Source organism: Rhinatrema bivittatum, chromosome 1, assembly GCF_901001135.1.
Source record: "Rhinatrema bivittatum chromosome 1, aRhiBiv1.1, whole genome shotgun sequence".
Classification (NCBI taxonomy): domain Eukaryota; kingdom Metazoa; phylum Chordata; class Amphibia; order Gymnophiona; family Rhinatrematidae; genus Rhinatrema; species Rhinatrema bivittatum.
The window spans coordinates 209,143,673-209,170,177 of NC_042615.1; the positions used below are offsets into that span (position 1 = coordinate 209,143,673).

Below are 26,505 nucleotides of genomic sequence, written 5' to 3' on the forward strand. Positions count from 1 at the left end.
AATCTTCCTGATTTATTGTCCATCATCAGGCACAGATTAAGCCCACCTGTAATGGTTCCCTGAGTCAGGGACACCAACATGGTGTGACCGTCACTTCCTGATGGCTTCACTCCACCTACCTTTCCTTTTTTGTGGCTCCTCCTGCTCTTCACAGATGCTTGGCTGCCGCGGTGTTCGCCTGTAATCCTCTCTGGCATCCCCGGACCTGCTTGGGCACTGCCTCCCGCCATGTTCTACAGGTACCTTATTGCGCACGCACCATGCGGCCCTTATTCTTATTTCCTCAGTGGCATGTTCCTCAGGGGTGTCCCCCTGTGATGACGTCACACTGCCTGGATATTTAAGCCTACAGTTTATTGCTAGCCGTTGAGTTAACAAGGGGATTCTTATGGATGGGATTCGCTCTCCGTATTCAGATACTCTGCCTTTCCAACTTTCATTGGACTCTTTCTGCTAATGGGGTACCCGCTCCTCGGGGACCTCTTTTGCTTCTTTCAGATCGCTATCAGGTAACCGGCACTAGCTCCTCGAGGGCCCATGTTCCCTGACTCGCTGCCTGCATCTATCTCCTCTTCTACTTGGAAGAATTCGCTACAGACACCATCAGTGAGTACTAATATCATCCACTCCTCAGAGCTGTCTCCCTGGAGCCAGGTACTCGCTTCTCGAGGGCCTGTCCCCGTTCCAGCACCAGTGCCATCTCCTACATGGAACCGCTGTGTGAGTACTTTGCCAACGAGTCGCTCTGCTCCCAGGGATCTGGTACTCGCTCCTCGAGGGCCAGCTCTGTAAATATTCTATTGTACTCTGTGAATATTCTATTGTACTCATTTTCTCAGTTCTCTCTACTACAGCACTGCTACCGGAGGACAGCTACCGGAGGACAGTTTGAGAAGCCACCTCTGGTGGCTTCTCAAACTGTCTAAATAAAGAAATATCTATGATTGTGTATCCAGAGCTGAGCCTGACCTCTGGCCCCTCACGGGACTTCCCTCCATGGGCATGGTCAGCTGCCACAGTGTCCAAGGGTCCACCCAAACCTTACTAATTATAACACCTGGGAGCAGCACGGGATGGCAAGGCAGAACTTAGAATTAAAAAAGGGCTGCCCTTCCACCTAGCTAGCCCCCTCCCCCCACAGGTTGAGTCCTTGAGTTCTGAGGGCCAGTAGGTCTCTGCATCGACTGTACATCATAGGGGTAAGTCTTGGCAAGGCTTGGACGGACAGGCTGGAGACAAGCAGGATAAGGCAAGCTGGAGACAGGCTTAGACGAGGCAGGCTGAAGATAAGTAGGACAAAACAGACAGACTGTGGCTAAATACAAGACAGGACTGGCTTGGCAAGCAGGGTACAAAGCAGGCAGACTGGCAAGCAGGATAAGGCAAAGGCTGGATACAGACAGGACCTGGAACTAGGCAAGATACAGTTAAAGCAAGGCAAAGACATATACTGTACAGACAAGACTGGGCAGGACACTGGTACAAATATGACAAAAACAACAAGGCAGATAAGGGCAGGAATCAGACAAGGCAGACAAGGGAAACACTGAACAAAGAACAGACAAGCCCGAAGGCAACAAGGCTGTAGACAGAGTAGGCTCAAAGGCCTCAAAGCAAAGCACAAGACAAAAGGCCCATTGGCCACAAGACAAGCTAGAGCAAGGCAGAAGGCCCGTAGGTCATGAGACAAAGCAAGACAGAACAGGGGTCAGGTCATGGAGCCAGAAGCAACACCATGAAAAGGAAGGGATCTTCTGACAAGACAGGTTTACATAACGCTGGGACTTGGGCATGGCAACGGCTTTGAGGAGGAGCTTGGAAAGGCTAGTAGAGAGACTTAGTGAGGACATCTGCTGGTAAGGAGGTGTCAAGAAAGTAGGATAAGGCTGTGAAACAAGTGAAATCCGAACACCTCCAAGACCTCCTTTCAGTCATCTCAGAAATAATTCTTGAGCACATGAGCACTCTGATTCTTGGTGACTTCAGCATCCAAGTAGATAGGCCAGACCGGGACCTTGCCTGGGATTTCATGGCCTCAGCAGAAGCCTAGGCCCTTTCCAACTAGTAAAACAGACCACATGTAATGTGTTTCATGTACTTGCCCTGTTATTTGCATCAAACCAACTACAGCAACATTTATCTGTTGAAGACTTATGAACCACTCAGCAGTCTTGGACAGACCACCTTATAATACAACTCACACTACAGCCAGCAGAAACCCTCAAGCCCAATAACAAAGTAACTAAATTACAAGTCAGACCATAACCCAGAAGCCTTCCTGAATACCTTCCTGGAGCTAGACTGTGACCTCCCACCTCACTCAATTTCTGGTTCACAACTGCAGTTCAGATCTAAAAGTAATAATTGATTAAATTGACCCCTTGAAACTCTGCTGTATCATAAACCCAAAGTCCACCACATGATTCACACCAGAAATAGAGAAACAAAAAACAAATTGAAAGAAGATTCAAGTGAAAGTTGTAAAAATCAATCCTACAGGCCAACAAGTTAAACAGCAGGCAACTCCAAGCAACCTATTGCAGAACCACAGCCATAACGGATGGCATACTATACCAGAGTAATTAACCAGGCCAAACATTCAGCCAGGGGGGAACTTTTCCTAATGCTCAACAAACTCCTAGTAACCACTCCCAACCTCCCTTCACCAGAAATCCAATGCAGTAAAATAGCCAGATTATTTACAAATACGATTATGTAGATCAGAGAAGAACTGGGGGCAGCCCCAAAGGCCAACCTTCTAGCAGACACATATACTCCTCTCCCCCCACACACATAATTTCTGTCTTCTTTCCATCTACTTCAGGAAGAGAACATCAATACCTTCCTCACTGATCTCAGAGCTACATGCAGTGATGACCCCTGTCTATCTTGAATAGTCAAGCTAGCTAAAACAGACCTAATAAGTCCTCCTTGAAGCAATAATCAACACCTCTCTCACAGAGGGCCACCAACCTGACAGCCTAAGAAAAGCTACAGTCAGACCTATATTCGGAAACATAGAAACTTGATGGCAGAAAAAGACCATTATGACCCATCTAATCTACCCATCCAAACCAACTAATCACCTTTACAATCCCTACACACTCACTCAGAGATCCTCTGGGTTTATCCCATCCTTTCTTGAATTCAAATACTGTCCTTGTCCATCCCACCTCTACAGGGAGGTCTGTTCCATTCCCTCTTTGCAGATTAATCCACAGTACCTTCTCCATACCTTGAAGGCCTGCAATTTTGTTGCTTTATAGTTGCTTTTTTTTATATAGTACTACTCTTCCTTTCTTTCTTCTTACCTGGTCCTTCCTGAGTAGATTGTTGCCTGGAATAATTATATCCCAGTCATGTATTTCCATGTACCACATCTCCATGACAGCCACTACATCCAAGTCATCTTCTTCCATGATTGCCCGTAGATCTGGGGCTTTATTTTCCATACCATGAGCACTGGTGAGCATAGATTTCCAGATGTTGCCCATTTTTCAATTTCTTTATGTATAGTCTATTCCTCTCCAGATCTTCTTTCACAAAATGTTTCATTCTCCTCTGTTTGAATTTTTGTTATCATAGAATGTCAATCCTGATAAGCCTATCATCCTGGGGGACTTTATTGTTCATGTGGCTGATCGTACCCTTTCACCTACTGGTAAATTATTATTAGAAACTATGGGAACTTATGGTTGGGACCAGATCATTCATAGGGCTGGTCATACATTAGATTTAATCTTTATCAATTAGACATTCTTTACAGTAAATGATACCAACATAGGCATTTCCAAGGTTCCTTGAACAGATCATTATCTTATTAGTGTGACTCTGGATTACAATTTGATGTCCTTACTTTTTCTGAGAAATCCACAGCATTACATAAGCTCTCTCATGTTGATCCTTCTTTGTTTGTGGAAAAATTGAATGATCTTTTGTAGATATGTTTTGCATTCTTTTGAGCTGCTTGTTGACAGATAACACAACTCTATCAATTCAGTGATTGATGATCTTGTTCCCCCCCAAATACATAAAATCCACAGATCCACATCTGTTTCCTGGTATACCAACTTGTTAGTATTTACAAGTGCCAAGTTCATAGAGCAGAGGCTAAGTAGCATAAATTTTCTACAGTGAACAATCTTCATTCTTACAATTTCTTGACTTGTACAGACAGGCTGTTTCTGCAGCTAAATGAAATAGAATGTTGACATCTGGCAATAATGCAAAACAACTGTTCAACACTGTCAAGATTTTAACTTGGATTTCTTCTCATTCTCATAATTTTCTAATTTCCATAGTTTCCAACTCTATGAATTCTTTGCTAATCATTTCAACAATAAGATCTTGAAATTGTCCTTATCTTTTTCTAACACTGATGTTCTCACACCATCTACTTAAACTACTTCGGTTATTTGGGATCACTTGAAAGAAGTTTCACAGTTAGAAATTGTTAAAATCATTCATTCCATGAATTGTGTAGCTTGTTTTATTGACATGTTCTGTTGTGCTGTTAAAGTGCTGTCGAGAAAGTATCAGTCGATCTATTTCTGATATTGTCAACCTTTCATTATCTTCTGCCATTCTTCCAGACTGTTTAAAAAGAGCTTCAGTCAGGCTGCTCTTAAAGTAACCTTTGCTTGATACTTTAGAATTAGGCAATTATCGGCCAATTTCTTCTCTTCCTTTTCTTGTGAAGATAATCGAGTCCATTGTATTAAGCCAGCTTACACGATTCCTAAAGGATCACTCATTATTAGATCATCAATTTGGTTTCCACAAAACACATACCACCAAGACTTTATTCATCTCATTAGTAGACATCTTCCATTGTGGTTTTGACTTGGGCACAGGTTACATTTTTGTGTTACTTGATATCAATGTCACGTTCAATACTTTAGATCATTGCAGTTTGTTATCAAGTCCAAAAGATTTTGGTATAGGTGGTTCTGTTCTCAGTTGGTTCTCTTCTTATTTGGCTAAACAGGTTTATCTTATTAAGATTAACTCTTCCATTTCATCGTGGCATCTTATACAGTCTGGAGTTCCATAGGGTTCTCTTCTTTCTTCTGTTCTTTGCAACCTTTATCTTACTCCTTTATCATGGATTCTTGACCAGCTTGGTGTGTCATTTATGTTTTATGCTGATGACATCCAGTTCTCCTTTCTGTTGAACTCTACTTGGCATGACACTAATCAGTTCTTTTCTCATTGTCTTTCTATGATGCAGAATTGACTGTCTCAGAAAAAGCTTTCTCTCAGGACAACAGGATAATCTGTTTCCTTTTCAAATCTTCCATTACTCATGCATATTGGATCTGATTTTCATTTCTCCCAAAAAGCATGCATTCTTGGTGTTTTCTTGACCCCAAACTTTCTATGAAACCTCATATGTTGTCAGTTATTCAAACTTCTTTTGTAATCTCAAACTACTTTGTCATTTCAAACCACTTTTAGAACCTGTTAATTTTCGAACTGTACTACAAGCTCTTATAGTATCAGGCCTCAATTATTATAACTCTTTGTTTTCAGGACTACCGTATTCTATCTTACGTCTGCTTCAAATCATAAGAATTCTGCTGCTTGCTTACTCACTGGAACACACATCCGGGATCACATAATACCAGTTCTTAAATCATTTTATTAGCTTACTATTTATTATCACATACAATATGAAACTGCTGGAATCATTCACAATATTCTTCATAATGTTACTTCACCTTGGATACAATCTACATTAAGAATTCATACTCCTATTCATGCTTCGTGCTCTGCAAATCAATATCTTTCAGATACTCCCTCACCAAAAGTTGCATGTCTTACAGTAAGAAGAAATAGTTCTTTTTCCATCCATGGCCCTACTCCTTGGAATTCATTTCTGATGAATATATGACTAACTAGAGAGTCCAAATTGTTTAAATAATTATTAAAGTCATATCTTTTTCAGCTAGCATTTTCTGATAATTTACCTTCTTAAGTTCTCCTATGTATGCCTATTATGAAGTGCACCTCTTCAATATTGCTCCTCTAGTAACTAAGATATTTAGCATACCTCTCTAATATTGCTCCTCTAATAGCCAAGATATGTAGCTAGGAGTTATGTTTTCTGTCATTAACATAAATATTACTGTACCTGTTTGTGTAGTTTGCATTTTTAACTATTGTGTTTATTTTATTTTATTTTACCCTGCCCCAAACTATTAGGAGGGGAAGGTAATAAATATGTTTAAATAAAAAAATAAATAAACACACACATTTTAATGTTTTAAGAACATAAGAAGTTGCCATACTGGGTTAGACTAAGGGTCCATCAAGCCTTGTATCCTGTTTCCAGCAGTTCCTGGCAAATACTCAAGCAGTAAATAAAACTCATGCTACTAATGCCAGTACTAAACAGTGGTTATTCCCTAAGTCAATTTGATTAATAGCAGTTTATGGACATCTCCTCCAGAAACTAGTCCAAACTTTTTTTAAACCTAACTCTATTAACTTCCTTAACCATATTTTCTGGCAATGAATTGCAGAGCTTAATTGTGTGTTGAGTGAAAAATAATTTTCTCTGATTTGTTTTAAATGTGCTACTTGCCAATTTCATGGAATGCCCCTTAGTCCTTGTATTATCTGAAATAATAAATAACTGATACACATTTACCCAGTCTCTCAGGATTTTATAGACCTCTATTATATCCCCCTCAGCCATCTTTTCTCCAAGCTGAACAGCCCAACCTCTTTAGCCTCTCCTTATAGGGAAGCCATTCCATCTCCTTTATCATTTTAGTCACCCTTCTCTCAACTTTTCCAGTGAAACTATGTCTTTTTTGAGATGTGGTGACCAGAATTGTACACAGTAGTCACTCCCGGACCCTTGCTGGACTTTTGGCAAGTCTTGTGGGGGTCAGGAGGGTCCCCTAAGACTTGTCAAAAGTCCCTGGAGGTACAGCGGGGGTCCAGGAGCGATCTCCTGCACTCGGGACATCGGCTGCCAGTAATCAAAATGGCGCCGATAGCCTTTGCTGTTACTATGTCACAGGGGCTACCAGTGCCATTGGTTGGCCCCTGTCACATGGTAGGAGCACAAGATGGCACCGATGGCCATGTGACAGGGGCTGACCAATGGCACCGGTAGCCCCTGTGACATAGTAGGTCAAAGGCTATCGGTACCATTTTGAAACAGGCAGCCAAGGGTGTGAGTGCAGGGGATGGCTCCCAGACCCCCCGCTGAACCACCAGGGAGTTTTGGTAAGTCTTGGGGGGTCAGGAGGGTGGGGAGTTTGTTTAAATTGACTTCTTTAGGCGGCCGAATAATTCGGCGAAGATTTGTTGTATTCGTGGGAAATTGCGATACGTTTCGCTTCCCCACAAATACAACGAATAGGGCCCTATACGTTGCAGATTCCCAATTCGTAGGGAACGAATGCACATCCCTAGCCTCCAGGCCCTTTATTACTCTGTCCTGTCACAAGTGGCTTGTCCTGAAGATTCAGCTCCCATTTGGATGAGGCAGAGTCTGTTGCTGCAACATGAGTGTAAATGCAGTCAGCTCATAGGGGATGCAATGCCAGGGCTTCCAAAATTTTACATTTTCATTAAAATAGTTCCTATTGCAGTCAGCTCATCCCCTATGAGCTGACTGCATTTACACTCATGTTGCCGCAACAGACTCTGCCTCATCCAAATGGGAACTGAATCTTCAGGACAAGCCAATCTCATTTCTTCAATGTGCACCTCTTCATGGTACGCCAACACTGTACACAAACGTCTGCTGTTTTCTAATTTTACAAACTTTGGGCCTGATTTAAAAAAAAATAAATTTACAAGCTTAAAATTGGGTTTTACATATGTAAATGCACTTTACCCATGTAAGTGAACTTTTGAAAATTGCTACAATATATGGCATTGGATTGTCCATAGGTTTTACATGGGTAAGCATACTTTATGTATGTAGATGGCTTTTTAAAATTGCTACATTAGTATATTATATTTACGCGTATAACTCCTTTTAAACTTACTTCCATAGTGACCATTTGTGGTGCAAAAAGTAAAATGGGAGATCTGATAAGAGGAGTTGCACATTTTTTACATTTTGATTTTTAGAAGGGTTTAAAGAAAATTTTCTGTTCTCACAGGAAAGGCAGAAACAAGCAGACTCAGACTCAGAAGAAAGCAGGACATGGATGAGAATCCACCAAATGAAAATTTGGACAGAAACACAGCCACCAAATCTTCAGGAGTCGGCCAGTGGTAATTTTAAGCTGGGCTGGCACTTTTAGTGTACTAGACTGCTGCTCCTGTATTATTGTAAGGCAGGGGAAATTGTAGGATTGACTTCACTACAGAATTTTTCAATAAACAAAACTAAAATATATTGTGATGCCTGGATGTGAGAGTGCCCAGCTTGCGTTCCCACAGTGAAATAAAACGGTGTCTCTCAGAGAGGTTGGACATCCTGGGGCAGGTGTTCTTTTTCCTGAAGCATCTGCCATTCCCCCACAGATTGAGTCCCTGGGTGCAGGTAGCTGCCCAGCCTTACCAGGCGGAAAAGGAGCTAGGGAGGTCCAAGAACCAGGACCAGAGCAGGAGGTGGGAGTGTAGCCGAGGACTAAGATCTGAGTAGGAACCAGGGGTGTAACTGAGCACCAGGTCTAGATTAGGAAGCAGGAAATGCAGAAGCATGGCCAGGCAACAGCATATCATGAGGTGAACTCGGTGTGGACTGTTGGACCAGAAAGGTGTGTCAGTCCTTTATTTGGGCACACCTAATGCTGGTTCAATGGGCGCCTACAGAAGCAGGCACCCTAATTTTGCTTCACTTAGTAATCTCTGCAGGACCTTGTGATTCAGAGTCCCTGAGGCTCCAGTGCAGGATCCCCTGGCCTTGAAACCCAGGACCACAGCTTGGATCCCTGCTGCCCCTGACAGAGCAGTATTTATTATTTAGACATTTCTTCACAGTTGCATGAATATTCAAAAGTGCTGACTGGCACTGCAGCAGTAGGCTCTGAAATCACTGAAAGGTGCTGGTGAGGTTTCCAAACATTCACAATGCAGATTAAAGTGTGGTAGCAACATACTTGAAAATGCTAAAATTTGTTGGCCAGAGAGAAATAAATTAAAAGACAAACAAACAAGGAAATGTATATTTCTATATGAGTTTCAGCTCCTAAAGTGTTTTGTTTGGAATCTTGGAGATTCTGACTCTGCTGCAGTTCCTGTAGTCTGACACACGCACATCAGAATGCAGGTTTGGACACGCGTTCTTCTAAAGTCTAAACCATGCTTCCAAAGGTCAGTTTCCTTAGCAACGAGAAAATCGGTGACCACTGGCAAAGGAAGCTTCGCATACTAGTACTATTCTCGCACTTCTGCACTCGCACAGTTAATTTACAAGTCGATGCATTTTTCAGATTCCTAAGCAATTCTCCTGTGATTATAATCATTTAGGTTAAAAAAAAAATCAAAACATTCCTTAGAAGAACAACCAGGTATGGTTTTTGGAAGGTGTAAAGCCCATGGACTTGAATGTATATATGTTCTTATTGTTTGAGGCTCAAAGCAGGTTGCCTGCTGGATTTTAGACTTAGAAAAGCATTGTGAAAACTAAGGCCTGCTCTCCTCTTTGTGGATAAAGTATTTATAAAAAGAAATTAATGAATGGAAGAAATCTTTATCTTCTGGCTGGAAAGCTGAGATATTGAAAGCTATACTTGCATCAATTGTATACAAAGATCGAGCTACAGAGATTAATCTGTGTAAATTTATGATTGCCAAGAGTCAGATATGGAAAAATTAATTAAGTTCAACTCAACTGTTCCACAGCATGCACAAAATCCCACAGGCGCAATGAAAAAAAAAAAGAGCGTACACTAAACAGTGCTTCCAGTTAAAGCATATAGTCCACATAAAAGCTGTTTATATCCCAAACAATCATTCTGCATTTCCTCACTAAAGAAACTGAAACATAGTGTAATTAAAGACCCATGAGGATAACGCATGGATTGTATCTTAAGCAACCATATATGCACATGAAAAATAAAGGTGCAGAGTAATACAAAGAAAAATATATATTTTTTTGAGATTTTCCCCTTGGTAGGGGTGATATTAGCAGGGAAACGCTAAAAGTAATTTAAGAATAGAAGAGTCACTATTTGATGTCATAGTTTTATAAGTCAGACTTGCAGCTTTCTTACAGTTGAATCTAGGGGTCAGTTCTGTATACAGAAAGACAGTCAACCACAAACACACACACCACTCCTCTCTCTCTCTCTCACACACACACCTATCCACACCATGTCATTCATGCCCACACGCATTTTACAGAGTAGCACACCAGTACTTTCTCATACACACCATTTTAGTCCCATTATGTTTGTGCCACACAATCTCTTATCACCAAACAATCAAAGAAACGCCACCCACTTATATAAGCTACATCTGCCTCTGTCTTCCTCTACAATCACATGCTCATGTACAGTATCTATTTTCACACACCCAATCTTTCTCCTCTCCTCTTTTCCTCCTCCTTTGGCTGCTATGTCTCCCCTCCCAATCCCCCTTGGCTTCCATTTAATTCCCCTGTATTCTGGGGATGCCACAATCCCCCCCCCCCCCCCCCCACACACACACACACACTTACCCCTTGCCCTTGTATTCTGCAGTTTTTATATATTTATCTATTTATTTATTTATTTATTTATTTATTTATTTAAGCATTTTATATACTGTCATTCCAAAAGAAGATCACCACAGTTTACAAAATTGACATTCATATTATAGTTCCACAAGTCATTTAAAGCATATTAACTCAAGGGTTTATATAGTAAATTGTGCTACATAACTTGTCTTCTGTTTCAATGGTCTTCATACATTAGTCAGTGAGTTGTTTTAAGTTACTTTATATCGCTCATTCCTTGTCATTCATTCTTCTAACAGTTTCCAGTCCCCTGCTAGAATCTCTCCTTTCTTTAGGCTCTGAGAGTGCCAGAATCCCTATACTGACCCTTGATTATAGGGAATGCCAGCATTCTCTACTTTTTGGTGTTGCTCCATTAATGCATTGTACAGGCAGCAGAGCTACTAACTGGTGCAGCAACTTGGTAACTTTGCTCTGATATGATTTGTAGGGATCCTGGAAGTGCATGACACTGATAAGATGAGGGCTTTATGAACACTGCTGCTGGTTCTGCACCTACTACATATATTCCACCTGTGTCTATAGTACTCCCTGTTTCAGCAGTGCAGTGGTGGGGGCTTCATGACTAGGTAAGGGCGTTGAAAAGGGAACAGTTACTGATGGCACTGGGTTCCAGATCTTGGACTGAATGATGTGTATTAGCTTTCAAAACCACCCAGATCCCTTTTTCCATCAAAGATATCAGACTGCAAAGACTTCAGTATTCTAGAAGACCAGTTAGGGTTCCCAATGGGCTCCATCTCTGCTAGTGAGGCTGAGCCAGTCCTGGCTTCACCCTATTACATTCATGGACTTGTAATTCTGATTTCCCTAAGAAACATAAAACTACTAGTCCATGCCTTCTAACTGGCTCCTTTTCTACTGGTCCGGCAGAGGGTCACCTTTCTCTGGACTGCATTCATCCTGCCTCTTTTCTTGTTGAGTTATGGTCTCCAGAATTGAACAGGTGAGGCCTCACCAAGGACCTGTACAAGGGCATTAACATCTCTTTTTTTTTTCTTGCTGGTTATTCCTTTCTCTATGCAGCCCAGCATCCTTCTGGATTTAGCCACTGGCTTCTCACATTGCTATGTCGCCTTCAGATCTTCAGACACTATCACCCCAAGATCCCTGTCCCAGTCCGTGCACTTTAGTCTTTCACCCCTCATTGCATACATTTTAGTGTCCATTACTGCCCTTCTCACCATCAGAGATTCCTTCTTGCATCCTCTTCCTCCATTCCCACATCATCTCATCTAAGTCCATCTTGTCTGGTCTGCTAAGATGATGACTACTAGCCTAATAAACGGTGCAACTGCTTAGCTTTCACCAAACTTCCCTTGAGCCAAGATAACAGTTTATTCCTCCATCTTCTGTCTGAATAATATACCCATCTGCTGCAAAATGATGAGTTTCATATGATGTAAACTCACCACCATAACAAGTATGTTTATGAAACATACATGAGCAAACAATCCTGAACTTAGAACATTCTCTGAGACTAAGATGGATATGTCATAGTAACCTGAAACATCTCGTTGCCATCCAACAAGTAAGATTCATTGTTTACAATTTGCTGAAGGTTATTATCCCATTGGCATAATTTAGCATGGATTACATTTATGCATTATAATTTCAGTTATTTTTAACATATATAATTGTAGTTAACCCTTTCGAACTTGCATGGATTCCTACAACACACAGAAACACACAAACCAAATCACACCCAGACATTTAGTACCGTTTAATAAGCCTGTCTTCATATAGAACCAAGGCTAAAAGGAAGGCATCGTTGCAATGTGGCTCTTTAATACTCGACTTCCAGCTAATTTGGTTCAATGAATGGCAAACGCCAACAGCCACAGCATTGCTCTGACTCCATAATTTAAACGTAGCGTATGCTCATTTTCCTGGTGTTAACTGAGCCCACTTTCTTCTCTAGGATGTTTCTACAACAAAAAAGGCTGCTGGAGCAGTTTGATGTTCATGAGCAGATTCGCTTGGACTCACTAAAAGAAAAGAAATTAATGTTGCATCATCTGGAAGCACAGCTTGAGAGCCAGCTAAAGGTAAAGCACATGTAAATGTCTTGCATATTAGCCAGATTCATCAATCAATAACAGCTTTTGCAAATGGAAAAACAAGAATGCCGTTGGACGACCTTCTGTGCCTTGAAAGACTGGTTTCTGTGTTCAGCTGGCAAATTCCTGTAGCCCATTCCCAAAGTGAGATCAACAGGTGTTTGGGGGCAGGGGGAGCCATTAAAGGGACTGCAGCTCTGAATCCTAGCTTACTTGGTGCCTTGGACCTCTACAATTTGTTTATTTGTTTAGAGGTGAAAGGCACCCAAGTAAGTTGGGAAAGATATTGCACATAAACAGTGTGGCCAAGGCTGAATCAAGTGGAAGCTGCTTTGATTTCACATTTATACATACATATAAGAGCTTAGCCATAACATGGATTAGCTTTTAACACTCTTGAATTTCTTTGCGCATCCCACACAAAAGTGGGGGAGAGGGGTTTGACCTGCATTCTTAAATCATTATTGTTATTATAACAGTTGTTAAGTACACATTAAGGGAGTAATTTTATAACAGTTCACATGAATTTGTGAGCTGTTGCGTGCATGAGTTCCACCAATTTTCCAAACGAACTTACATACGAAAGTTTGCTTTGAAAGTAATCCTGGTAAAACTACCCGAACAGAAATCCACCTATTATAGTTTTGCCAAGAGAATGTACGCATAAGGACAGTAATTTTAACATGAGCACATGGGTGCCTGTGTAGGTGCTTATGCATGCACAACCATACATACGCAGGAATTTTAAATCATGCGGTCAATTACGCACATATGATTTAAAATATACCAAGCGTGGGTATGTGTGCTCCTAATTTTAAGCAGTTACTTGAGCAAATATAGTTCAAATATCTTGCTTAGGACTTTGTCAGCTTTAATGCATGCTCATAAGCATATTTTACCAGTTAGTCCACCAGTTTGTCCAATCTATCTTGAGTTCACCTAGACTCCTCTGGTTCTTCAGCCTGCACTCCCCCCTAGTTAACCAGATGCCTCACCCAGTCATTTTAGGCCTAAAAAGAGATCTCTGCAGACTTACACCTCATCAAGAGCAGAAGAAAATATATGCAGCTAACCCCTTGAGGCGCACTACAGCTGCCACATTTAAAATAAGGACTTATGCGCATAAACCTTGGCCCTACCCCAGAATGCCTGTGACATTCCCTGACTCCACCCATTTTCCCCATGTGTTTGGTTGCTCATGCACGTATATATGCATGTAATTGGGCCGTTTTAAAATACAAGTTGCTCGTGCTCGGCCCGGATATTTGCGTACATTGAACTTTTAACATGAGCAACTTTTTTAAAATTCACACCACACATTTTAAATTTAAAAACATATGCACAAGTCCCATCCCCGCCCAGCCTCTACTCCCTCAGACATCTTTCACTGTGTGCATGAAAGCATGCACATACAAGGTGTGCGCATAATTTTACATGCATATCAGTTATTTCAATTTTCTAATGGGCCATTTCTGCAGGTAAAGCACTATTCCACCCAGAGAGGTCTCTTTGAAAACTACCCTTTAAATGTTGCCCTATAGAACTTATGAAATCGTTTCAACTTTGTTTTTATAGTGTGAAAGATGTGTGCTATTGGTGTCTTAAATGAAACTACTTGCTTTTATGCCTGTGGAAAGTGGTAGCCAATAACATGAGGGACCTCAGGCTGGTATTGCTACACATTCCTGCATAATTTTGTTTTTCACCACATACCACAAGTTTGTAATGTGTGGAGGTTTTAATGTCCTCTGTTCTCTAATAAGAGTCTCACCACTTGCTGACCAGTTTCAAAGATAGGACTGAGTTAATGTTTTACTCAGACACACCAAAAATCTGGTTGCAACTGGTTTGTTCTACCTTGCTGCTTAAATTAAGTGGTACATCAACGTTATGAGCTGTTTTTAAAGAGCTGGTATGGATATTAGTCACAAGCACAATTCTGTAAGCAACCTAATCATTTTTTTCAGGTTACTTTGTAATGCACTTGTATGACTCTAATTTAATCAGTATTTGTAAAAAAAAAAAAAAGAAGTCCCAGACCTTACATTTACTTATTCTGCCCCTGGTCCTTGCCCACTATGGTCAACCATTACTGTAACTGACCCAGGGGCCGATGCAATAATGTTCGCGGAAAGCGGGCGCTGACTTTTCAGCGCCCGCTTTCTTAACGTACGCATGGCGCCCGCAAGGGGGGGTGCCATACAATATGTAAATTAGGGGGTCGCGCTAGGAAGGAGGCACTAGGGTTGCTTGTGTGACGTTAGTAGGGATGTGAATCGTTTTTGACGATTTAAAAAAAATCGTCGATGTTTTTTAAATCGTCAAAAATCGTTAGAGTGCGCGATACAATACAAATTCCCCCGATTTATCGTCAAAAATCGTTAAATCGGGTACGGGAATTATGTGGGGGGAGGGCGGGAAAACCGGTACACCAAAACAACCCCTAAACCCACCCCGACCCTTTAAAACCAATCCCTTACCCTCCCCCACCCTCCTGAACCCCCCCAAAATGTTAAATTACCTGGTGGTCCAGTGGGGGGGGGGGGGTCCTGGCGCGATCTCCCGCTCTCTGGCCATCGGCGCCATTTTGGCTGCCACTATAAATGGCAGTCGATGGCCCGATAAAAAAAAAAAAACCCCACCCGACCCTTTAAACTGACCCCCTTAGCCTCCCCCACCCTCCCGACCCCCCCCCAAAACCTTTTAAAATTACCTGGTGGTCGAGGGGGGGGGTGCGGGGAGCGATCTCCCGCTCTCGGGCCATCGGCTGCCACTCATAAAGATGGCGCCGGCCATCCAGTGCTCCTACCATGTGACGGGGCTGGCCAATGGCACAGATACCCTGTCACATGGTAAGGGCAAAGGGCCATTGGCGCCATTTTTTTTTAGCGCAGCTGATGGCCTGAGAACGGGAGATCGCTCCCCGCGGCCCCCCTGGACCACCAGGTATGTGTAAAAAGTTTTGGGGGGGGAGTCGGGAGAGTGGGGCAGGCTAAGGGGGTAATTTAAAAGGGTCGGGGTGGGTTTTTTTTTTATCGGCACGGGCCTCACTAAAACAAATTATTGGTGTGATTTGGATCCCAATTCACATCTCTATCGATCAGATTTCCCCCCCCCCCCAGCTGAACCCGATCGTTAAAACGATCGGGCACACGATTCACAGCCCTAGACGTTAGCGCCTCCTTGCTAATGCGACCTGCTGCGGCTGCCGGTTATAAAGACCGACACCGGTAAACTTGGCCTCGGTTTTCATAACCTGCCTGTTATGAAGTTTTTTCTGCTTTTCTGTACTTCTTTTCAATGCGCTCAGCTATTAACGCCTGCTCCAGGCAGGCAATAGCTGAGCGATAAATGTGCGTCTGAGATGCACATTTATCTTTTTGCATGCGGAGTTAATGAGTAATAGGCTCATTCACATACATTTGCATGTGATGAGCACTATCTCATTCACTCCACGTCAGACGCGCGTTAGGCGCTAATCCCCCTATTGCATTAGGAAGTGGATTCACGCATATTTATCCCACGTCCAACTGCGGGTTATACAGTGCGCTCGGCTGAGCGCACTGTATTGCATCGGCCCCCTAGAAAGTGAAAGCCTGTGTCCCTTTTTTGACATTCAATCAGTTTTCTTGTAGTTTCACAAGATTTAACATTTTATTGTTTCTCACAGTAACTCAAGTGAAAATGACTTATCACAAGATGATAAGCAATGGGTCATAAGAACATCAGCAGTGCCATACTGGGTCAGACTAATGGTCTATTAAGCCCAGCATCCTGTCTCTGACAGTGACTAATCCTGGTCTCTTGGAAGTATTCAGTAGATCCAAATGGGGAGATCCATTTCCTGCTGCTCATATCCAGAAGTAAGAGGTGACTAACCCTAAGTTACCTACTTAATAATTTTTAATGGACCTGTCTCCCAGAAACTTGGCCAAACCTTTTTATAAATTTGACTGTACTACTAAGCTTGACCATGTTCACTGGCAACAAATTCTACAACTTAAAAGGTGAATTTTGAAATGTTGTGTACATAAAAATTAGCAGTTATGCATATAAAATGTATACGTGAGTGTCTGCTATTTTAGAAACCCCAGCATGCATGCATAAATCAGGGTTTGTGAGTAAATTTGTGTGTGTAAAAAAAAAAAAAAGGATGGGACGGGGTATTCCAGGGTGGATTCAACATTTACGCTGGTAAGTTACTATTTAATAAGCAATGTACACATGTAAATTTAGCAGCTTACTCACAAATATTTACTCCTGCTCAATATCTGCAGTAAGAGATCGTAAGCCTCTTAAAAGTGAAATAGTGACTGGGTGGGGGAATCTGAGTGAAATGGGGGGAACTTCAGGCTGAAGAGCCAGGAAGGTCTCAAAGACCTGCAGTTGGACTAGGCCAACTGGTAGACTAATTCGTAAAAGTGGTAGTTTCATTGCTCTACATATTTTAGAAAATCTCCTGACTTTCATGTGTAAAAGCTGCCTTACCGGGGGGGGGGGGGGGTGTAAATGCATCTAATTTACATGTGTTAAATCTACTTGCAATTCACTTTAAGATTAGATATAAAAATACACTGGTATACAAGTTGTGCACACTTATCTTGCTAAATTCTGATGTATGTGGCTAAATAGCTGCTTTGCTGTACTTAGATAAATTCTGAGTTATCCAGCTACGTAATAGCAAAGCCGCTACTTAGCTGGATAAATCTAAGTAGCAATTTTCAGACTTACCCGGCTAAGAACTTGATTCACTAAAATGTAAATTTTAAAAGCCCAGCGTGTGCCAAAACCGGGAGATAAACGCACAAGTTGGGCTAGTGCACACCAAGTGGATTTTAAAAGCCACCTGAATGTGCACGTACTTGCCGCTATGCACACAAATGAAAAGTTCAAAAAAGAGGAGCGGGTATGGGCATGGTCTAGGTGGGGCATGAGCGTTCCTGGATTTTAACTTGAAATTGGCACATAAATACTTATGCGCCCAGGCACAGGCTGGGGTCCCATGCCACTTTACTTCTGCTGTGAATGATGTGCAAGATATAAAATAAAGATTCATTGATTGGTGGGGGTTTTAAGGGTCGGGGCTCACAGGGGAGGCTGTTAAACTAGGGGAGTTGAAAGTCCTATTCCTTACATGGGCAAACTGGGAATGAACTGGTGTTGGCATCGGCGCACGTGTCTTTTAAAATCCCCCCACTGATGCGGTAGATGTGGCATTTATGTGCATAGGCTTGTGTCCACTTAAAATTGCACAAACGTAGATGCAGTCAGGCTATTTTATAACACGTATGCATATACGTGTGTGTGTTATAAAATGTCTAAGTCCCTGGGCTCGGGCTGACAAATGCGTGCACATGTGCGCCCACATGCCTGTTTAAAAGTTATCGTCTAAGGTTTTTTCCCATAGGCACAAAATGGGAGAAAAGCCTTAATGAATCTGGCATGCAGTTTTTACATGCAGAAGCATATTTGCATGCATATATATTCATATTTTATAATTTGTGCATATCATATGCGCATAGGTTATAAAATACTGTTGCTACGTTGTGTGTAAATGGGCCCACACGAGCATGTTTTAAAGTTATCCTTTAATTGTTATTTGACTGAAAAAAAATGCTCTCGAAATTTGTTGTAAATCTGCAACCATTTAATTTCATGAAATGTCCCCCTCGCAATGATTCTTTTGAGCGCCCCGTCCACACTCGGCCCACGCACAGGCCTGCTCACCTCTCCAACTCCTCTGCAGGTCCCGGGTCGGCCTCTCCAGCAGCAGCCACAAGCTCCTCCAGGCCTTGGCATCCCGCGGCAGCAGTCACTGGGCCTTCCTCAGAGCACCAGGCCTCACGGCGGGGCTTGGCGTCCTCCGTGGCATTGGCCCTGCCCCTAGGTGCGCGCAGGCCGCCCAGTCCCTTATAGGGCCGGGGCGGGTCTTAGCTCCGCGGCGCGCCCTGATTGAATGCAGTACTAAAGGAAGTGCCTGCCTACACTTCCTTGCAATCGGGTTGACACCGTGTGTGTACTAATTTGCCTCCCTGTTTCATTGCCTGTTCCAGTCTCATTCCAGTCTTGTTCCAGCGTCCTTCTGTTCCAATGTCCCCTTGTTCCAGCATCCTTCTGTTCTAGCTTCCTTCTGTTCCTACGTTCCCTCAGGTAGTACCTCTTGGACTGACTCTCTGGTACTGACCTCTGCCTGTTCTTGACTACGCTGATCGCTGCCCGGATACTGACCTCTGCCTGTTTGTGACTATGCTGACCGCTGCCCAGATACTGACCTCTGCCTATCTACTCAACCACGTCTGACCTCTGGAACCTGACCTCTGCTTTGGCTGACTACTCTCGGACTGACCTTTGGAATTTGACCTCTGCTATTACTGACCTTGCCTCCTTGATTCTGGCCCTGCTCCTAGCCTTGTCATCTCAGACACTGTTCTGGCCTTCTCTGGTCCTCCAGACCTCCTGCCTTGACGTCAATCGCGCACCCTTGATCCTGGTGGGCACACCATTAAGCTTCCTTTCTGGGAGACCCTGCGAGGCCCACCTAAGTCCAAGCGGCTTGGGTCCCCAAGGGCTCCACCCGGGGGGGACCTCGGGCTTCCAGTGGTGAAGCTCCAGCTAGCCTCTGTCTCCTTCTGTGTTCCGCCTCCTGGTGGCAGGTGCTCCCTGGATCCGACCAGGCAGCCTTTCAGCACTGCTCCAGAACAAGGGTCCACCTCCAGGCGCAACAGATTTTACAAACCTCCGTCATATCCCCTCTGTAATCTCTTCTCTCAGGAGAAGATCCTTAGCATGTGTATTCTCTGTTCATAGGGAAACGTTCCACCCCCTTTATCATTTTCTAGTTCTCCTGTATCTTTTTTGAGATTGGTGTAGTTGCACCATGGATTAATTCAAAGGCATTATTATATTCCCAGTTTTGTTTTCTGTTCCTTTTAGAATAATTCCTAACATTCTAATTGCTTTTTTTTTTTTTTTCTGCTGCTGCACACTGAGCTGAGGATTGCAGTGACTCAAGAGTCCTGTTCCTGAGTGGCAAACTCCTAACATGGAACCCAGCTTTGTGTACCTATAGTTAGGATTATTTTCCCTATGTGCATCTCATTACAATCATCCACATTAAATTTCACCTTTCATTTTGAAGCCCAGTTCCCCAGTCCTCCTGCAATTCCTCACAGTCTGCTCGTGATTTAAATAATTTCATGTTATCTTACAACCTGCCCATATCACTCATTGCTACCTTGTCCAGATAATTAATGAATATGTTAAACAATGTCAGAGTACAGGTCCCTAGTGCACTCTGCATTTCTACCTCTCTCCATTGGGAAAGCATAGAAACATAGAAATGACAGCAGAAAAAGACCAATCATCTCATCTAGTCTGCCCAGCAAGCTTCCACACTTATTTTCCCATACTTATCTGTTTCATCAACCACCAAGTTCAGGGCCCTTGTTGATAACTGTTTGATTCAAATTTCCTGCCATCCCCTGTCATTGATGCAGAGAGTAATGTTGGAGTTGCATCAAAGGTGAGCATAAGGCTTAATGGTTAAGGATAGTAACCGCCGCATCTAGCAAGTTACCCTGATGCTTGTTTACCCAGACTGCACAGATCAATGCCTTGTTGGATGTTGTCTGAATGTAAATCCTGTTTTCCACGTTTCCCCCTGCCGTTGAAGCAGAGAGCAACGCTGTATATGCATTCAAAGTGATGTATCAGGCTTAATTGTCCTGATACATCACTTAAACTGACCACTTGGTTCTTCTGTTTTCTATCCTTTAACCAGTTAACAATCCACAATAAGACATCGCCTCCTATCCTGTCACATTTTAATTTCCTGAGGACTCTCTCATAAGGGACTTTATTAAAAAAAAAAGCCTTTGAAAAGTATAATCCTAAGACTAAGTGCATGTAAAGGTACCGTAAGAAGCTACAGGCTTCTGTCAACCTAATTAGAGTAAGAATGTGAGCAGATATAGCTATAGTATTGCCATGTGGATGAATGAAAATGAAAAAAGGTTAATATTAGCACCAGTCAATCAGAGAGATTCAGCAAGCATTAACTAACCAGAGAAGCTTGCTGGATCTTACTACTGACGTGTTTTAAAGATCTTTGAAAACAATCGGGACATTTTAAGATTATTATTGCCCTTTATCCCTATTTTTTCAAATACTTCTGTACACTTCCCACCCTAAATGGCATACTTAGGAGGTAATAAAAATGCCTTCGCTGGTCAGAAGGGCTGGAGGGAAATCTCCTGAAAGATTACCAAGTGCCGCCACTCCTCTAACCTGAACAGTGACTTTACAGCAGCAGCAAACATTCTCCCTCACACCCCTGGGTCCTGTATATCACCTGTGCAGTGTACCTGACCCCAGCCAGCTCAACTGTGCAGGAGATGTGCTTGAAACTTCTGTGTCTTATGACCTGGGCTTCTTACAACTCTGCATCTCAAGCCATAAATCTGGCTCAAAAATCCAGGAGTAATTCTGTTTTCTAATAGCAACAGTGCCTTTGAAAGAGACATTATCCCACCATTGCCATTGTCATTTGCCTTAAAGGTGAATTTTAAAAGCCCGACATGGGCATTAATTAGGGGATGTGCGTACATGTCAGGCTTGAGTATGCCGAGCAGATTTTAAAAGCCCCCGAGATAGGTGCTTATCTCTCGGAGGGGGCACATCTCGAAAGTTATAAAAAAGGGGTGGGCCGTGGGTGTGGTCTGGACGGGGCATTAACTTGAGATATATGTATAAATACTTACACGATCCAGCGCGTGCTGAAGCCCCCTGCTGCGTAACTTTACTTCTGCTATGGATGACATGTAAGTTAAAAAAAAAAAAGGCAGATTTGCAGGGTTTTAAGGGTTGGGGCTAACTGGGGGAGTGAAGGCTATCAAATCTGGGCGGGGGTGTGTGTGGGTGGATGACCTGTCTCTTAATTGGGTGAACTTGGGACAAACTGGTAAAACTGGGAATTGTGTCAGTGTGCATCACTTTTAAAATCCCCCAATTTACACGGTAGAAGTGGGATTTGCGCATCCACTTAAAATTTGGCGCACATGGGTGCAGCCAGGCTATTTTATAATGTGCACACATATACATGCACAAGTTATAAAATAGCCCCATTCATGGGTATGGGTCAACACGTGCATGCATATATGCACCCGAGTGCCGATTTGAAAGTTACTGTTCTTGTGAATATCCAAATATTGTTGTAGGCAAACTGTTGGTTGATCTAGGTATTACCATTTAAATGAAAGTTAAAAATGAACATTAATGTAGGACAACTTTTTTTCTTATTTGTAGCTGATTCAGAAACAGGTGTCCCAGATAATAACAGGATGGTGCATGTGTTTACAGCGACCAGTGGCCACCTGTACTCATGTCATGATTTTATTGATGTATTTACATTTATGTTTTTTTATGTGTGATTCAGTTTTAAATTGTTGATTTGTTGTACTATTGTGATCCACTTAAAAGGATGTTTCACTATAGAATTTTAAAATAAATAAGATGCAACATAAATTTAATTTCAACTTTTCTTTATTTCAAGTTTATAGTTACCTTTGATCTTCTGATCAGAGTGTTGACATAAAATAGCCTGAAAATAACCTTGTTTGAATAGAGAGAATGATCTGATACTTTCATCAAAGGCTCTCTGTATGTGGTATTGATGTTGGCCATCCAACTAGAATAGTGAACATTTATAACATGCAGTATGAAGAGAGTTCAAAATGTAAAATAATCACTTGGGTAGTGCGCCTAGCAACAGAGAGGGAGGTAAAGTAGCTGCTACTGTGATGGCGATCCTTGCTGATGAGCAAATGGTGCTGAGCATGAATCTCAGATGTACTTTTCCAGCCCCGCAGAGATTACTGGAACCACCTGGCCAAAAGGGGAAAATAATCTGAAGTCAAATATTAGGGTTGTGCATTCGTTTGCAACGTATCGCGAATCCGCAACGTATATGGCCGGATTCATTGTATTCGTTGTGTCGTGAAACGTATTGCGATTTCCCATGAATACAACGAATCACAGCTGAATCATTCGGCCATCGAAATGGCAATTTTAAACAACCCCCCCCACTCTCCTGACCCCCCCCCCAAGACTTTCCTAAATTCCCTGGTGGTCCAGCGGGGGTCCTGGAGTGTCTCCTGCCCTCCCTCTGTCGGCTGCCTGCGCCATCTTGTGCTCCTACCATGTGACAGGGGCAGATCATGGCAGCAGTAGCCTCTGTGACATAGTAAGGGCAAAGACTATCGGCGCCATTTTGATTACTGGCAGCCGACGGCCCGAGTGCAGGAGGTCGCTCCCGGACCCCCGCTGGACCTCCAGGGATGTTTGGCAAGTTTTGGGGGACCCTCCTGACCCCCACAAGACTTGCCAAAAGTCCCTAGTGGTCCAGCGGGGGTCCGGGAGCGACCTCCTGCACTTGGGCCGTCGGCTGCCAGTAATCAAAATGGCACCGATAGCCTTTGCCCTTACTATGTCACAGGGGTTACCGCTGCCATTGGTCGGCCCCTGTCACATGGTAGGAGCACAAGATGGCGCTGGCAGCTGACGGAGGGAGGGCAGTAGATGCTCCGGGACCCCTGCTGGACCACCAGTGATTTTAGGCAAGTCTTGGGGGGTGGTCAGGAGGGTGGGGGGTTGTAGTCAATTAAATTAAAAGGGAAACGAATAAGAATGGTATGTATCAACGGATCGGGGGGCCCCTTTGAACGGATACAACGTATCTGGCCACGACGAATACAAATGCCGTATGAAACGTAAGCAGCTCCTCTGCACATCCCTATCAAATATATTATTGGTTCCAAAATATTTGCTTCAATGTTGTTCACTAGAAAGAAAACAATCTTTTTGTGTCCTACATTGTTGTGCTTTAAAACATACAAACTTCTGGGCTGGCATTGAGGGCTCAGCTTCAACAACCTACACCACAACTCTGAAAACTTGAGTTTGTCTCCTATCTAACAGGCCTGATGGAAGGTAGGCAACCATGGAGGCCATAATATGAGCTCTGCAGTGGAAGGGAAAGTGAGTGCTGATACTATGGCAGCCCACTTGCTGGTGAATGCATTTGTACAGAGAGTTAATCTTATAAGATAGTTCCCTCCAGCTCTAAAAACAGTAAGTGTACTTACATTTTCCAGGCATATTGTAGGAGAGTGAATGAACCAGCTCTTTTGAAATTGTCAGTAATGGCACTTAATTGATGCATTAATAAAATTGAGATTTTAGTCATTTCTCTTCCCAAACCCCTAAGATTGTGATGTAATCATGAACAGTATGTACTTATGAGTGTGACTTTTATTCTAAATACAATTATAACCAGCATTTTTATACCATTTTAATTTAGGAAGCTGAACAAAACTTTATATCTGAGCTGGCTACATTGGCAAGAGTTCGTCTCCCAGAAAGTAAACAATCTATGACCAAGACTGTGCAAACAGGCAAGTAACGAGAGGTTTGCATGTTTTCTCAGTCACACAAAGGGGTTGAATTGGCAAACGTTTGAAGCTTGTGAGCAATAATAATCATCAAGTCTTCAACCTTAGCCGCTGACCATTTGCACATCTTTTGGTCGCTAAAGTTGAAACTCTGATGATTGGTGCTACTGTATATCTTTCAAAACTGTGTTAATTAAGCCCGTTTGTGTGCCTGTTATCATGCGTCCAATATCTGTATATGTATTTCTTTATTTATTTTATTTAACAGCTTTTATATACCGGTATTCATGGATACATCATATCGGTTTACATGGAACATAATGAAAATAAAATAAAATTACATGGAACAGGGATAAGAGAAACTTGAAGCGGGGTTGTCAACGGAACAGAAATTGCAGCAAAAATAATATGTAAATCGTAACAGTTAATTGCAGAGGGGGAGATATAATAGATTGGAAAAATGCAGCGGGTATAATATAATACATAGTTATAAGGTTACAATAAATAATAGAGATGTGAATCGGTACCGGGCTCATTTCCGGTATCGGGTTCATAGTAAACCACGGGAAATCTTCTTTTGTGGTTCTGAATGCTTTTTTTTTTTGGCTGTCCGGAGCCTAAAAAAAAAACCAACCCACCCCGACCCTTTAAATCAAATTATTTAGAATCCCCCATCCTCCCAAAACTTTTCTAAAGTATCTAGTGGTCCAGCGGGGGTCCCGGGAGTGACTCCCGCTCTCGGGCCATCGGCTGCCAGTAAACAAAATGGCGCCGATGGCCCTTTGCCCTTACATGTGACAGGGGCTATCGGTGCCATTGGCCGGCCCCTGTCACATGGTAGGAGCAATGGTCGGCCAGTGCCATCTTTAAAACATAAACATAGGTGTGTTTGGTAGGGATACGTTGCAAAATCGGCACTATAAACCAAAAGTATTACCAGAATTTCTTCCAGTGTATATTTACTAATTGGTAAAATAAAATAGTAATAATGCCCTAATTATACTGACAGTGACACGACACAGGATTTAAAATCATCATGATTGTTTTTTTACCATCTTTGAATAAAATTTAAAATGCTTTACAGTAGCATAATTTGTTTGAAAATTCAACATTTTTGTATTCATGTTGCAATTGATTTTCAAATAGATCTCGCCAGCTAATGCCTTCATTAGGCAGCTAGATCCATTGGGCTCCTGGTTTTGCCTCCCTTTCAGCAGATGAGGACAGAGAAAGTTTTACTGACACTGCCATATAACCTACTGTGCCACCTGCAGTCCCTCAGCATTGACCTAAACCAAAGCGAAGGTAGTAGAAGGCACTAATGCCAACCACAAATTACTGTCCCCTGAACAAGCAGTGGGAAGTGGAAACTTAGAACAGATAAATGTTGTCCCCATTGAAAAACATGAAGGATTAAACAAAACCTGTGCCATTCTTCAAATTAATCACAAAAAACAGATTGAGCGGACTCTCCAAATCTCCCTTCCCCAATTGGGCAGGACTCTGGACTGATTTGTAATATGAAAGAGAAATAGCTGGTGTATATTAATGTTTGCTATGACCGCAGTAGAGAAAAATGTTTGGTATAAGGTTTTATAAAATTTTAATATTTTTAAAAGAGGAAAATACCTCAGCACTGGTATTTTTCTGAATGAATTATCAGAATATAGACCAGTTATTGCATTCATAGGTCAAAAAACCTCTAATAATTCCCTTTTTATTGAAAAAACATTTTTTTATTTTTTTTATATTTTTAAACATGTTGGTAAGCACCAAACCTTGCTCACAGAATTGTGTAATCTCGTTGTGGATTTTTAGTGAGCAGAAATGTTTTGTTGGCAAAAAATAAACTGATTCAAGATTCAAGCCAATACTTTTTTTTTATCTATGAAAAACAATTGCAGTCTTTTGTACATTGCCCGATTAACGTTAATGCGATTATGATTAAAGTCTCTTGCTCTAAGGCTGCTGAAGAAACTGTTGAAAACCACATTTTAAATGGCACTGAATAAGTTGCCAAACAATTGAAGTTAAAGTCTCATGGCTCTTAAAGCTGCTGAAAAAACAATGCAGGAATACACGGTCTCATTGGCACTTGAAAAGTTTCCACGGAAAAGATTCTAAGCATATTTTCAATTGCACTGTATAAGTTGCTTGTAAATCAAGATTTTACTTATCTTGGCAAAGTTGTTAGTCTGAATTGCGCTGGGAGACGCCAGAAACGCCGACGTATGTTTCGCAGAAAGTGCTGTGTCAGGGCAGTATCGCGTCTTGACAAGGTATATCTTGCACAAAAAGCATGTTGTGT

The 26,505-nt window shown here is 42.3% G+C and overlaps 1 protein-coding gene across 4 annotated transcripts in view; it reads left to right on the forward strand.

The window, feature by feature from the left end:
• EVC (EvC ciliary complex subunit 1) overlaps window positions 1-26,505 on the forward strand; it is a 206,532-nt gene that overhangs the window by 169,698 nt on the left and 10,329 nt on the right. For 3 of the 4 annotated variants that reach the window (XM_029591185.1, XM_029591175.1, XM_029591194.1), the window contains 3 exons: window positions 8,127-8,241; window positions 12,612-12,738; window positions 24,107-24,200. In XM_029591185.1, coding sequence (XP_029447045.1) covers window positions 8,127-8,241; window positions 12,612-12,738; window positions 24,107-24,200 — 336 coding nt within the window. Of the gene's footprint in view, window positions 1-8,126; window positions 8,242-12,611; window positions 12,739-24,106; window positions 24,201-26,505 lie in introns of those variants that run through there. The other variant, XR_003854806.1, reaches the window with a different exon arrangement.